General features: G+C 42.5%; 1 protein-coding gene across 4 annotated transcripts; it reads left to right on the forward strand.

Annotated features, from left to right (window-relative positions):
* On the forward strand, window positions 1-14,255 carry brd2b (bromodomain containing 2b). Of its 4 annotated transcripts, none has more exons than XM_035607706.2 (12): window positions 1-155; window positions 3,340-3,628; window positions 3,907-4,044; window positions 4,473-4,617; window positions 4,755-4,915; window positions 5,145-5,657; window positions 7,323-7,451; window positions 7,595-7,843; window positions 7,947-8,200; window positions 8,359-8,675; window positions 11,342-11,470; window positions 12,523-14,255. In XM_035607706.2, the coding sequence occupies exons 1-12, from the start codon at window positions 124-126 to the stop codon at window positions 12,651-12,653; spliced, it is 2,487 nt and encodes an 828-aa protein (XP_035463599.2). In that variant the 5' UTR covers window positions 1-123; the 3' UTR covers window positions 12,654-14,255. The 4 variants fall into 4 exon arrangements, with proteins under 4 accessions (XP_035463599.2, XP_047185341.1, XP_035463600.2 ...); XM_047329385.1 differs by having other exon boundaries at window positions 7,595-7,831; XM_035607707.2 differs by lacking the exon at window positions 1-155 and adding an exon at window positions 1,325-1,513.
* Window positions 14,256-14,966: the final 711 nt, after the last annotated feature.

A 14,966-nucleotide genomic window follows, 5' to 3' on the forward strand; every position in this document is an offset into this window, starting at 1 on the left:
ATATAGAGTCAAACGGAAGCGCATAGGCGCCATTTCATTGCGGAGGAGCTCAGCTGTGTTCCGGTGGAAGTGCGCCGTCAACAGCGGTGGGGAAATTGGATCGTAACAACGCTCCGCCTTCCGATGGAAGCGGCTGTCAACCCGCCTCACGACAGGTAATGTTCGCTGCGTTTTTTTGTTGTTGTTGTTGTTTCGAGTCAAAGTGAGGAGATTCGGTTGTTTCTGCTGCGCCCACGGGGGTGGAATGACGACAAATGCCATGTTGCTACGTTACTGTTGCCGCTAGCCTCCCGACAACAACGCTAGCTTGTCTTGGCGCAGGTTTTTAGCTATAGCCTTTACGACATACACTCTCTGCGTGGCTTGCTTACTATCAACGTAATTGTTGCGTAAACTCCTTGTTGTTGAAAAAAAAGAAAGAAGAAGCTTTAATAGTGAACTGGCACAAGGCACCGCAAATGACAGCTGCTGCCCCACCGGCTCTCTTGTCATTCATTGCTCAGGCACCCTGCTAACCCTAATCCCGCTGCCCTGGCGGCTACCGCATCGGATAGCGGCTGGTAAACACCGTGTCCGGTAAAGCGAATACACAGTGGTGACCGGAAAGGTGGCGGTCTGACAGATCTGTTCGGTTTCGTTGAATAGCACTCGGCTAGCAGACGGCGAACGAGCGGCTGTATGTTGCGGCCAAAAGACTTGTGATCGACCGACCCTCGGTTCATGTCTTGACCCGTTTATACAGCAGCGCCGTGTCGTTTGGACAGGGAACCTGTCCGTCGTGAGACGGTGTTTACAAACAGCGAGGGCGGGGCGTCCACCCCACGCGATTCCTCCGCCGCGGAATTGTGAATGCGGGGGGCGTGTCTTTGTTTTGTTGTCGCTCACCGCTTCTGCGATAACGATGCATTGTAGGCTAATGCATGAAGACCGGTGCACTTTTTGTCGAGGCAGGTTAAATTGACAAAGATATATATATATAATATATACACAAATAATGGAGCTGTGCACTAATAATAAATCGCAAGACCATAGAATAAGTTACCAACGGAGACGCAGATCACAATGCACCTGGAGGCAATTGGACAGACCTACAACCAGTGAGAGGAGATGTCTGTGATGATGATCCCGCCATGTCTGTGAACCTTGTGTTGTAGTTTTTATTGGGAGAAATGTGAAAATATCGGGGTACGTTCAGTGAAATGCTCGTTCATCAGCGGCAGCCTCGGTTGTTCACAAAAGTCGCTTCTCTCCCGTCACGGTATAAACCCCGCCCATTATCAGGTAATGCGTTGTGATTGGACTGGCAAGTTTGGGATCCAGTCGGAGTCTGGCAGAGCGAATTAAATGAGCTCCCAGAAACAGGCCGGGTCCCAGGCTGGTTGTGCTCATAGGATTTTGGCGTTATATCTTGCATGTTGTCAAAAGTTTATGATTTTTGAAAGATTTTCCATCCAACAATGCTGGCTTTCTTCTAAATCACCATGGTAACTAATACTGAACGATTAAGTCCGAGGTAAGAGATCAAAGTCAGTCACCAGTCCAACTGCTGACCAATCAGATCAGATCACTGGAAAACAAGAAGTCATCATTCTGCAGGATCCTGACTGACAAAAGTTTAGAGAAGCGTGACAAATAATAATGTGCAGCAGATAATTGAGCTCAACAGAATTTCTTCACGCGCAAACAAAACAAGACTAAGCTGATTATTACAGCGATTGAGATTTAGGCAAATCAAGCCATTACATTTATTTTACAGAACAATTTCTTGATAAATATCCCAAAGTCTAAAACATGTTTGAATGAAAGTTTTATATTGTTATGTGTTTACTATGCATTGGCTCATGCTTTTTTCCAAACATAAATGTGACTGAGCCATTCTTTGAGTTGCCTGGACTCTGACTGATGTAGAAAATCAGCTCACAGGCTTTGCATGGTTTGTGTGTCAGTGGGGCAGGTGTGTGTCCTGATCTGTGGGGTAAGGTTTAACTTCTTCTAAATCTGGTCCATGTGATCGGCTCAGAGGAGCTTTCTTTTGACTACTGTTGTACTGTATAGTACACGCTCTTAGGTCTGTTTGTTGGACCACAGCCAAGACTGAAGATCGTGCAACTTGTAGAGCATTTTGAGATCTGCCTAGTCTTTGTTTTTTATTTTACCTAACTCTCTCTTAGTTCCTAATGGTATATTTTTCCATTGTGTTTCACCCATTCTTCGGCTGTGGGCTCTACAACTGCCCACTGCTCCCACAGTTACTATAACTGGAGGATGAGTGGGCAGCTGTACACCCCGGGGACCGACTGTGAGAGCACAGTGCCTCAGTAAAGGGCACTGATAAGTAATTTCATTTTACGTATGGGAAGAAACGAGATCACACAAATTTTAGCTAGAAAAGTGCAGGGGTGAGATTTAAACAAAAAATTTTGTATCTATTTGTGACATAGTTGGATGTATTTTTGCATTTGTTAATTTTTTTTGCAATGTGCTTTGACACCGACATATTGGAAGCTTAGCTATTTTTTTGTGGAAGCACAAAGGCCTTGCATAGCCTAACACATTTTCAGTGTTATTGCAGCTTATCACAAAATGCAAAAGATCATTGTTTTTTGTTGTTGAAAAGTGGCTTCAAAATTCACCATTAGAATAAAACCATCTTGTTAGGTAGTGACAAAGGGGTAAACATACATGAGATGGGAGCCATTATTATTCTGTCGGTTATATACTCAACCAGTGCAGTAAACAGTGAAAAACACCCATCGCAATTTAACTAAAAGCCAAGGTATCGTGGTCAGTGTATTGTTTTGTCGGAGCAACAGTGCAAACAATCAATTCAAAATAATGTAAGAAAAGAAAAATAGGCAAATTTAACCTTGAATTTGTGCTTGTAAAAACAACTTTGTCAACAATTGATTGATTATCAAAATCGTTTTTTCCTGAGTAGATTGACTAATTGTTCCAACTTTATCATAAAAGTGTTGTCAATTCAATTCAAGTGAACTTTCAGCAACAGGAAGGGAATTGGTGCTACATTCAATTAAAATTTTCCTACGATTCATAATGAATTTATAAGCCACACAAGTTTTTTTGGCGGGGTATTATCACCCTGCCTTTTATTAAAAATGAATGTTTGTTTTTTGAACCTATGCAATGGCTGTTCCAATTGTAGCAATTGGCAGATCAGAATCAATGGTTGCATCCATAATGCTGGAAATTGTCTTGTCTGGATATTGTATGTCTTTGTATTCCCACACAAAATGGGTTCTCTCTTCCTCTTTTCATTTGCTCTTTCTCTCCCTCTATTCTTTCCCATCCTTTTGTTTTCCCTTGTCTCCCTCACTTCAGCTCCCTGGTCGGGTTGTCCAGAAGCGGGATGGACCAACATTCCAGCTCGGGCAAACGCATTCGTAAGCCCTCCCTATTGTATGAGGACTTCGAGAGCCCCTCTCTGCCGCACAATATGACCCAGGGACCCCCCGTCCCACCGCAGCCCCCAGTCAAGGATCCCGTCCGGCCAGGCCGATTGACCAACCAGCTGCAGTACCTCCAGAAGACCCTGATAAAGTCCCTTTGGAGGCACCACTTTGCTTGGCCTTTCCATGAGCCTGTGGATGCCTACAGGCTTAACCTACCAGTGAGTAGTTTTATTCATGTTTTTGCAACTCACCGTAGTGCCTAGGCCAAGATGTTGAATGAAATATCCCCAATTGGATGTTTCACTGATAGTTTTTGTAGATTTTCACAGATGACAGTTTTCTAAAAAAGCAATCTGTCTCAGGTGTCTGTCTTTTCTCATCTTGTTATTTTTAACATTTTGGGACCATGTTCGAAAGAAGTGTTTGCACCGGTTGTTCTTTGGATCAGTGTGTTTTTGTCAATGCACGAACAAAAAAAAACATTTGTCTTTCTCAGGATTACCATAAAATTATCAAACAGCCCATGGACATGGGGACCATAAAAAAGCGTCTAGAGAACAACTTCTACCGCAGTGCCAGTGAGTGCATACAGGACTTCAGCACAATGTTCACCAACTGTTACATTTACAACAAGGTAGGTTGAAAGGTAGAAATCAGGTCTTTATCCATCCTGTTTTTGTTTTCTGTTTAATTTCTGCCTTTTATCTAATAAAATGCTGCTATGCTCTTAATTAAATTTTTTTACAAGAGGGATAGACCCAGTAGTGATAACACAGGCCTAAATATAGATCAAGGCAGTTGGGTAGCATTGGAAGCAGCTGCGTTTACCTTGAAAACGTGATGGAGCTTTGATTTTTCTCTCAAACATCTGTTTAACAAAAACTGTTGCCAAATGTCCAAACGTTTATTTGGTCTAAAAGCTAATTATTACAGCATTAATAAAACAAGTTGTTTGAGCTTCAATAATTCATGTATTGAAATTAAAATGCGTCCTTTTTTCTTTTCACTGTTCAGGCTTTTTTGTATTGTACTAATGTCTTTATAAATTGTTTTCATGGATAGCCGACAGACGACATTGTGCTGATGGCCCAGTCCCTGGAGAAGATCTTTCTCCAGAAGGTGGCCCAGATGCCCCAGGAGGAAGTCGAGCTTCCTCCTCCAGCTCCTCGAAACAAAAACAACAGGGGAAGAGGTCGCAATTCCAATGGTGAGTCAGTGACGATGTCTTGCAGAATTTAAATGAAGTGAAAACATGCTGTTAATGTTTGTCAACTGTCAATCTATAGTAAAAATCTGAGTGTTTTAAACTCTGCCTCTTTTTTAAAAGTTGACTTCATCTCTCAGCTTCTAGGGCTCAGCAGGTGCCAGCGGTGTCACAGTCGGCCTACTCCCCTTCTTCCTCAGACACTGGGGATTCAATAGCCAACTCTCCCCAGACTATGCTGACCAAAAGCCTGCCTCCAGCCAACATCATGGGCCTGCCCCCTACACAGCCCACAACCAAGGTATGTACAACAAAACACAAAACTGATAATCATACTCAGTATAATTAGTGTAGACGTTTCTGAAGTGGTTGCCTGTTGTTCCAGATAAAATAAAACAATTGAGGTATCTTAAAAGGCCTTTGAGTACCTCATGCAAGCAAACGTACAATATTTGGTATATTCTATGTACATTGAATTGCAAGCAGCAGTGTCGTAATCATGGTGACTTCCAACCTCTTTCTTTCTGTAGAAGAAAGGTGTTAAAAGAAAGGCGGACACCACCACCCCCTCCACCATGGGCTTAACCGTGGGCATTTCAGGCGTGGGCATGTCTGGAGCAACCCACATGGTAGGTCTAGGGAAAGGAGGACACGGCGGCCAAGTACACGACCCCTCCATGCACACCATCTCCTCCATGGGGGGCATGAGCTTAGATACTCCGCCTGGGATGGGCCTCGTCAGGAGCCCCGGAGGCCCTGTCCTCCTGCAGCCAATGATGGCCGGCGGTGGACGCAGAGTCGGCAGCGGACGGCCCATCAAACCCCCCAAGAAGGACCTGCCCGATTCTGTCCAGCCTCAGGCCTTAAAGAAGAGCAAACTCAGCCCGCAGCTGAGGCACTGCAGTGGGCTGCTGAAAGACATGTTGTCAAAGAAGCATGCAGCGTATGCCTGGCCGTTCTACACACCTGTGGATGCCACTGCACTGGGACTTCATGACTACCATGACATCATCAAGTGCCCCATGGACCTCAGCACCATCAAGGTGACTTCTCCTGTACTTCTAACTCCTAGAAAAAGTCATAGACAATTAGTAATTAGTCGCTTTGGATAAAAGCATCTAAATGATCAGAGTTACTGATTACATAGTAAAGTGATGTTCTTTCAAATTTCTTAACGGTTTAAATTAGGGATGCACGATAATATCCGCACTAGGGCTGCAACAACCCGTCGACGTAATCGATTATGTAAATTTGGCGATTTGCGTAGAATGCGTCGACGCATTGCACTGTTAACGTTCATCCCCAGTGATGGCAATTCCTGTTCTGGAGAATGCAGGAAATTAAACTTTATCCGAAAAAGCTTGTGTTATATGAGTGGCATATGTGCATAGTCTGTGTGTGGCAGAACGGGGAAGAGAGAGAGAGAGCCTCTAGGCAAGTGACTGTGAGCATGGCGAGGTCCGGTGAAATAGATTGTAGAGAGAGATGATAACCCTTCTTTGCTAAAACAAAGACAAATAATTGAAATGAGATTTAAAGTGAGAAACCTCCAATGGAATATCTGACCATCTCCCTATAAAGCCTGTAACTTTGCTCTGCTTTACCTTATCAACATGAAATTGGGCAGGGATAATGTTCAGATATTGTGCTAAGTTTTTTTTTTTTTTTGCTTCATCTGCATTATTACATAGTTTTCTTTTTTTAGGCAAAAATGTAATCTTTTATTTATGTTGTGTTTCATCTTCATTTACTCTGAACCATATATCTGATTCATATATATATATATTTTATTTATTGGTAAGTTAACCAAAGGATTATTCCACTCAACGGAAAAAAATAATCTTTTAGATCGATCTACTAATCGATATACTAAATGATAGCTGCAGCCTTAATTGGCACGTTATCGGTATCGGACGATATTTAAAATGAACTATCGGCATATTGGATATGGGCAAAAAATCCAATATCATGCATCCCTAGTAAGGGTTGAAGCTTTGATTTGTTTGCACATCTCAATGAAGTGCAGATTGAGCCCAGACTTTAGTTAATAATTTTAAAGATTGTATTGTCACAGAATGAGCTTCTGTTTTCAGATAATATAGAGTTTAAGCTGTAGTCTGATAAGCACATGGAGTCTACTAATTTAGGCACATTTACTGTGAAAGAACACTGTTATTTTATTTGGGTTTAATTGCTGTAAAGTTGTACAATGCACTTTTCCAAGGTTCCCTGTGAACAGAAGTTATGTATAGTTACTTTGTCACTTGTGAAATAGGCCAAATTTGCCCTGGTCGTGGGTATTATTGTTATGATTGTCTCAGGGAGAACATCATCCAAGCCTGTTTTTAGGAAGATGTATCTTACTTGTTCTGTTTAAAAAGCAATTGTCATAAATAAATATGGTATGTTTTACATGACGTAAGTTTAAGTATTTTTCTTATTTTCACAAGGAATGAATATTTCTACAATTTTAAGCTTTGTATTTTATGTCTGCATTTGCCGGTGGGCCAACAGGATAATGGTATGCATACCAATGTGTTAATTCCACTACAGAAGCGACTTGATGATCCAAGCAACTAGGTGCAACTGGTTTAAAATGTAAAATGCTGACAATTCAATATACTGTGAAATGCAAGTCATTAATTAACTTCCAAAAGTTGAAATGTGTGTTTAAAGCACTGGAATTATTTTACCAAATTTCTTTTCAGAGAAAGATGGACTGTCGTGAATACAGGGATGCTCAGCAGTTTGCTAGCGACGTCCGACTCATGTTCTCCAACTGCTACAAGTACAACCCACCCGACCACGATGTTGTCGGCATGGCACGGAAGCTGCAGGTGAGCGTAGCTGTCCAATTCTACTTTGTGAAACATTAAGAATGAATTTGAGGAATGCAGCCTGCGAGCAAAAGTCTTTTCAGTTGTTGAGATTTTATTCCAACTGCTCACTCTTTGATTTGGTCTTTTTCTTTTGTGCCCAGGATGTGTTTGAGTTCCGTTTCGCCAAGATGCCAGACGAACCACATATGGATCCTGCAACCATGTCACTGAGCGGCCACCCGACATCCTCTTCCTCCTCTTCTTCCTCCTCCTCTTCTTCGTCATCTTCCTCCACCTCTGAAAATGAGCCCAGCAGTGCGAGTGAGGAGAGCGAGAGCAGCCCCAGCTCAGACAGTGAGGAAGAGCGAGCGCATCGCCTGGCTGAGTTACAGGATCAGGTGTGCACACAAGTAAGACTTCAATTTACTATTTATTTATGTAAAACATGTTGTCTTTATTACCATTATCCATGTGTAGACCAACTTTTATTTTATTAACTTGATGTTCTCACAGCTGCGAGCCATGCACGAGCAGCTGGCTGCCCTCTCTCAAGGCCCCATGGTCAAGCCCAAGAAGAAAAAAGAGAAGAAGGACAAAAAGGAGAAGAAGAAAAAGAAGAAGGTGGAGAAGAGAAGTCGTGGTGTCAGAAGCAGAGCCGGCTCTGAGGAATGGAAGATGCCCGGCAAGATACTGAAGAGCAAATCTGCCAGAGCAGGTGGCTCACCAGTAAAGAAAAGCCAGGGCAAGAAGAGCAACAAGAACAGCAAGTCAGTAGTAAAATGAATTTCCCACCTGAATGATTCTGTATAGGTTTAGAAAAAAAAGAAGAATTATCTCATATCTCTGTTTGCAGGTTCAGAAGTTAAGCAGCTGCTATTGATATTGATCTCTGTCCTGATTTTAATCTCCTCTCGCAATTCTTCAGGACCGCAAAGAAGCCATTCTGCCCCCCAGTGCCCCCTCCCATGTTGCCGCACTACGACTCGGAGGAAGAGGAGGAGATCGTGCCCATGTCCTACGATGAGAAGCGGCAGCTGAGCCTGGACATCAACAAGCTGCCGGGAGAGAAGCTGGGTCGCGTGGTCCACATCATCCAGGCCAGGGAGCCTTCGCTGAGGGACACCAACCCGGAGGAGATTGAGATCGACTTCGAAACGCTCAAGCCTTCGACGCTGAAAGAGCTGGAGCGCTACGTGATGACCTGTCTGAGGAAGAAGCCCCGCAAGCCGTACGGCGAGCAAGGTAGATGAAACGTCCACCGAAACACTTACACACTGCAAGCACGCAACTGCTACTGAATTTCATAGATGACTGAGCACACGGCATAGAAAGGGGAAGACGACATCAATACATCTCAAAGCCGCTGAGTTTTGTAAAGCAAGCCAGGTTGTGTTTTATTATGTTGTTTAGCTTTTTATATTTTAAATGAGCACGGTTCCCACGCGTCCTGGAAAACCTAGAAAAAAAGTGACCAATTTTCCAGTCATGGAAAACACATGGAAATGAGAGAAACATGAAAATGTCCTGGAAAATTATTAAAACATTTTCCTATTTTGCTTTTAGGTGAGAATGAACTACTAGGTAACTAAAACGGCCATCTATAAGTTCCCCAGATTGATAGATTTAACTTTAAAATATAGAACGTTTTCTGCTCCCCGACCCCGCTACAGGGTCTCGCGTCCATCCACATAGTCTCTCAAAATTCTATGGTAAACACTGAACCCTACAAAGGCGTCAACAGAAGGTGACTTGAGGGAGTTTCATGCGCTCTTGCAATGGTTTCTATGTGGGGGGGGGGGGGGTGTTATTACATTCTATGTTTTTAGTTATAGATAACCGTTACACTGTATTTGGGCTAAAGATTAGCCTAGGCTACTATTTGTATTGGCCTGTTGGTGTTAAGGCAGCAGTGGTTAAATATATAAATCATAATAGGTTAATAACAGGTTAATAATTTGGGCCAGAGCACTGGAGGTGCGCCAGTGCCCCTGGTATCTACTGGAGGGTTCCTGCACCGGAGGTGCAAGGGCCTATTGTTTTTGTAAAGATGTTATCATTCTTTTTTTCTCTCACAGGATTTACCGTGTTTATGCTCTTCCCATGACCAAAAACTCATGGGGACAAAGGCCCCGGGTGTGGCTCCATAGCGCCCCCCTTTGTCATTGAGTGTTGTACCCGGCATATAGTTTCAGTAGTATCACTTTCATGCTTCAAATTTTGTAACAACTTTTGGCAATATACTGCATTAACCATGCTCAACAGGAATTTAGTTGGCAATCAGAAAAGAGGAAAAAATAGGACTTCACATTACTTTCAAAATCAAATGCCTTTCGCAAAAAAGGTAAGAGCCGGCAGTTGAAGCAAAAACTGTCAAGAGACTACACTAAACTCCATGAGGAACAGTGTATGGCGCGTTGGCACATTTAGTTCAGTCCCTGAGTTGTATGCAGTTCTACTTGGATGTATGCCTCACTTACCTATGTGTATGCAATCTGTCTGACTAGGGAGGTAGTTGGCTATTCACGCTTTCCAGCCAAAAATCCTGACGTCTTCCACCAGCGGGCCTGTGATCCACGATGCGGTCTGTCGGGCGTCCCCTTCAGCCACGCTAGGATCCGGGCTCGGCCAGCTCAGACTCTTTTTGTTTCAGTTCAGTTCAGTTCAGAAGTGGTGGGGAATTGTCCCCGTGCATACAGTAGTTAAAAGTGGTCAAGGAAACAAAAAGATCCGTGCTCTTGGTTTCGATCTCCAAGGGTTTTGTCGTTCTTGGACAATTGTTTGGGTCGCCACTCATCAGATGCCGTGACGCGTCTCAGATGAGTGTCGCCAGGTGTGTCGGGTTGTCCACTTAAAGAAGGGAGTTAACCACACTGTGGTTATATATAGATGAACTATAACAAATAAACAAATCCTCCTAATGGATCATAACAGTTAGGTTGTTCTCTGACTGCACTGCTGAAGTTATAAAAATGTAAATTGGCATTGCACCAAATTGACAGACACGTAATGTCGTTTTCTCAGCCAGTTAACGCACTTGACTTGGGTTCTGCACCCACATCTTTTATTCATCTGCTACTCTGTGTGTCTCGGTGAATGAAGAGCTAGTTTTCCTCCTGAGTAAATGCTGCCGTGTGGGTCTTGAGAAGCTTATTCCACATGGAAGGTTTTAAATTCATGACCTTTCCGAGTTAGTATGCACAAGGCTGAAACACAGTTCTTGATGCATTAAGTATTTAATCAATGACACGTCATGGAAGTTTGTACAGTTGTCATGTCAGGAAGTTAAGTTTTCCACATGAATGGCAGTAGTAGCTATACTCATTACTAAATAACTGTAATATGATATAATATAATGTTTATGTATTGAGCATTCATATCTCTTCTTGCCTTACCTTATTAAAAAGAGCTAAGTCAGCTGCCCAGGAAGCTAAGATGCAGAATGATGTTGCAACTTTTCCGTTGGTCTCAGCTAAAAGGAACTGATGTGGAGAGTGTTTAGCTAAAATGATTAGTCTATAGACTGGAAAACTCTGCAGCTGTTCTGATCATTTATTGATCATCATTTATTTCAAGGAAAAATTCGAAACTTTACATACTTCCACCTTTTTAATGCGAGCATTTGTTGCTTTTCTTTGTCTTACGTGACTAAACTGAATTTGTCTGGGTTTTAAGACTGTTGGTTTACAAATGGAGCAATTTTGGGGAGGAAAAAAAACCCTTTGGAATTTCTAACAATTTTATCATGTAATGTTTTAGACCAAATAGATTATCAATACCTCTATTTTGCATGGTTCCATCCCTTTACTGATGACTATTTGTATACACTACCCAGACCACTAATACAGCAGTCACAGCAGTACAATGTGGATGCCAGGTGTGTGACCGCTTTGTCATTGTTTCACCTGCAGCAGCGAAGAAAGGCGGCATCGGCAAGTCCAAAGAGGAGCTGACTCTGGAGAAGAGGAGGGAGCTGGAGAAGAGGCTGCAAGATGTCAGCGGACAACTGAATTCTGTCAAGAAACCTGCGAAACCTAAAGGTGAGCTCGTACATCTTCATTTTCAAGGGGTGCGGTAGAATTGTCAAATTTGCTTAGGAAGTCTTTTAAAGCACCCGGAAGTGCTTCAGTGCTTCCTTTCCTATCTACTTTAGCACAGGGTACACTGGACTTTCCTATGCGAAAGGAAAGGAGAAATAGACGCCCCACAATTCATTGCGGCAGCAATATTTAACATGTCGCACCATTCACGAATGTAAACGATTAAATCTGAAGTAGTAGAAGGAGAAGAGTATGAATACGACCCAGAAGTGATACTCTTTATCATATAAGTTACCGTTGCATATGAAGCATTTACATCTGATGTCACACAGTTGTGATACACTTGATGCTGGATGGAGCCGCTGCGTTTTTTGTAGTCCATCTTCGGAAATGTATAGTTTCACCACGGCAGAGGCACGTCAATGCCACCCACCGTCGCATAATGACGTAGTATAGTGTCAGTGGAGTCGGATTCTCTGAGTCTTATGAATCCTCCTTTACACCTTTCCTTGACCTCATGACGTTGTCCACTGAGGTCAAGGAATAGTAGATAGGAAAAGACGATAGGAAGGACAATCCAAAACCACCCCTGAACTTTTCCACAGGGGCTGTATCAGGATACTTTCCAGAACTTTTTCTCCTAGCCCCCTAGTAAAAATTTCCGACAAATGTTAACATGAGAATACAGCAGGAAGATTCACTTGGAACAACTGGGCGCTCTGCCCAGGCGTCAACCCTCATCTGAATGTTGCGGAAATTTTCCCCCTGTTGTGAACACATCTGACCCAGACCATCTCCTGCTACTTTCTTCATATATGAACGGCAAGCTCCGGAAAATACGGTGCGCAAATCCCCCCCGAGTTCATAGCTGAAAACCGCTTCTGTGTGTCTTCTAACACCTTTGTTATATACAGGTTCTTTTTCTTGATTATTGTTTGTCTTTCATAAGAGATTTTGCATGGATACATGAATAGTTCTTTTCATTTTCATCTCAACCGGTTGCATCTGTAGAAATCTTATTTATTCAATGTAATCTATTCTCCCTCCCTCAGCGGAGAAGCCCAGTGCCGTCGAGACTCAAACGCAGCCCACGCGCCTCAGCGGCAGCAGCTCCAGCTCCGACTCCAATTCCTCGTCCTCCTCGTCGTCATCCTCGGACACCAGCGACTCAGACTCTGGCTGAGATCCTCAGCACCGGCTGAGAGCGAAGAACACTAATAACTCAGGGACTTGGGCTGGCCCAAGACACAACACACCCTGAAAGTGTAGTGGGCTGAGATATTAGACACCATGGCAAAAAACAACAACAACAACAACAAAAAACATTAAAATGTTCTGAATGTGGGACTGAGGGATGTGAAATAATGTCTCTGTGGATCAATATAGAACCCAAACACTAAATGCCTTGGTTCCCTCCTCCTCCCCTTTGTTAATACTTGTACAAATTTATGTTTCTTTTATAAAGAAGAATTTTATGGTGATCCCCCAAAGAGGGAAGCGGAGTAATAAAAAAAAGGATGTGGAAAGACGGGCCATACTCCAAAATCTGCTTTGGCTGGCCCTCACGCCGTGTGAAGGAAATGGACAAGTCTTTATTTATTTGTTTTTCTTCACCCACATTTCCTCTGATGTAACCGGAATTTGAACCAGCAACTGTTTTGGGACACGAGCCTTTTGGCTTTTCGACCATCTGGCCTTCTGCCACACTGCATTTTTAGACCAACCCCAAGACTCCGCCTTAATGATCCAGATTGTGATGGTGAGATTGATAGGAAAAAGGAGCTGAGAGATTCCTCGTCATGTTCGCAGGTCTAAGAGCTGTTGATCAGTAAATAAAAGCAAACCCATGTTTCCTGCCATATTCAGGTTAGACTTCAAAGTTGGTTTGAGTTCCAGATAATGTCTCTGTTATGTTTACATACATTATTCTCATCAAGCTTCTGAGTTCTGTATTTTTCTGCCTGTAGTTTGTGTTTTTTTTATGAAAACAAGTTGAGATTTATAATACAGTATAGAAATGGCTTAAAATACTGTAATTTCAAAGTTTGCAAGTAAGTTATATATTTATTTTGTGTTGATTTACATGTCTTAACTATTCCTCCAAAAGCCCACCAGCCATTTTTAAGACTGACTGGTCTTATAAAACAAATTGTACTGAAAGTACTGTCTGTCGTCAGTATTTAAAAAAAATATTTCTTACTTAGTTCAGCTTTGATATTGTTGTCAGTATTGCTCTTCATCACGTCAAACAGCTATTCGAGAATGAATGTTATCAGATTACAGATGCAGGTTTCTAATTCCCACAGGAGTCTCCTTAACCGGTGAAGTATTTGCAGCCTTGCTGTGTTTATGAAGGCGTCTGTAGCACTCGAAAAAACTCATTGATGGTTTCTTACAAAGAAATCCTTTGGCTGCTCGGCACGTGCGGGAACAAACAGAGTTGACTGAACCCGCTAGAGATGAATAACGCCGCAAGTTTCCTACAAAGAGACGGGGAAGTCCTCATAGTCCAAGCGTAGTTGAAGTTGTTGTTGAATGTTCAGTGAAAGACGATATAATTGTATATACTTAAACTGTGTTTGCAATTGCACAAACTATTGTATTTCTGCTGTTCAGTCTTTGTTTTTGTTTTTTGAGATACCTTCTCTTTAACTTGCACTTATTTCTCATTCCAGTAAACTGACTTCAGCATTGCTGCCTCTGGTCAAGCAGGTGGCTGCCTCTCAGAATCCCACTTTTCCTTTGACAACTGTGTTCATTAAAATATTCACTTCTGTAGAAAGACCTTTTGAGTTTTGTCTGAAAGTTTGATTATATCCAGCCTAACATAATTCACACCGTTTTGATGATAGAACAGTCCTCAGTCAGCAATGATTAGTTGCTCAATCCATGAGTGGGAGCAGCTTTAGATTTTCTGTTTGGCCAGACAAAACAAGTGTCCATTGGTCTGTAGGACATGCCATGTCATGTGTGCAGCAACAGAATTCTTATTTGATCAATTAAAAAACGATATCGGTTGATTGATGAATCAGTTTACATTTTAAAAACAACACATTTTGACCATCACATGTTGAAACAAGAGCACTCAGAGAGTGAACAGTTTTGCCTTATTGCAATGGTGAAGAATCCATCATAAAGTTCCTTGGTCCAGATGTGAATCCCTCCCAAAACGAATCCACTGTTATCAAGCCCAAGACCCATCTTTGATAAAAATCTTGAAGCAAATCTGTCCATTCCTTTTTGAGTAATCCTGCCAACAAACAAACCGACAAACCGAACAAATCACATAACCTCCTTGGCAGAGGACATTGAAAGTAATTGTTGCGTCTTTAGATGAATTCTCAAGTCATGTAAAGTCCGTCCAGTGATAAATTAAAGGTAAAAGCCAACATGAAATATCTCAGTTAGGTGTCAGGCCACGGTGTGCTTCCTGATTCCACACGTCCCTGCCTTCCTGGAGACATGGAGGCCATTCTTCCAAAGGATATTCCATGAT

The sequence above is a fragment of the Scophthalmus maximus genome, chromosome 20 (assembly GCF_022379125.1).
Source record: "Scophthalmus maximus strain ysfricsl-2021 chromosome 20, ASM2237912v1, whole genome shotgun sequence".
Lineage (NCBI taxonomy): Eukaryota > Metazoa > Chordata > Actinopteri > Pleuronectiformes > Scophthalmidae > Scophthalmus > Scophthalmus maximus.

Coding starts and splice junctions, on each gene's coding strand:
- brd2b (XM_035607706.2), top strand. CDS start 124: ATGGAAGCGGCTGTCAACCCGCCTCACGACAG. Junction 4,045..4,472: donor ACTGTTACATTTACAACAAG/GTAGGTTGAAAG, acceptor TTTCATGGATAG/CCGACAGACGACATTGTGCT. Junction 8,676..11,341: donor CAAGCCGTACGGCGAGCAAG/GTAGATGAAACG, acceptor TTTCACCTGCAG/CAGCGAAGAAAGGCGGCATC.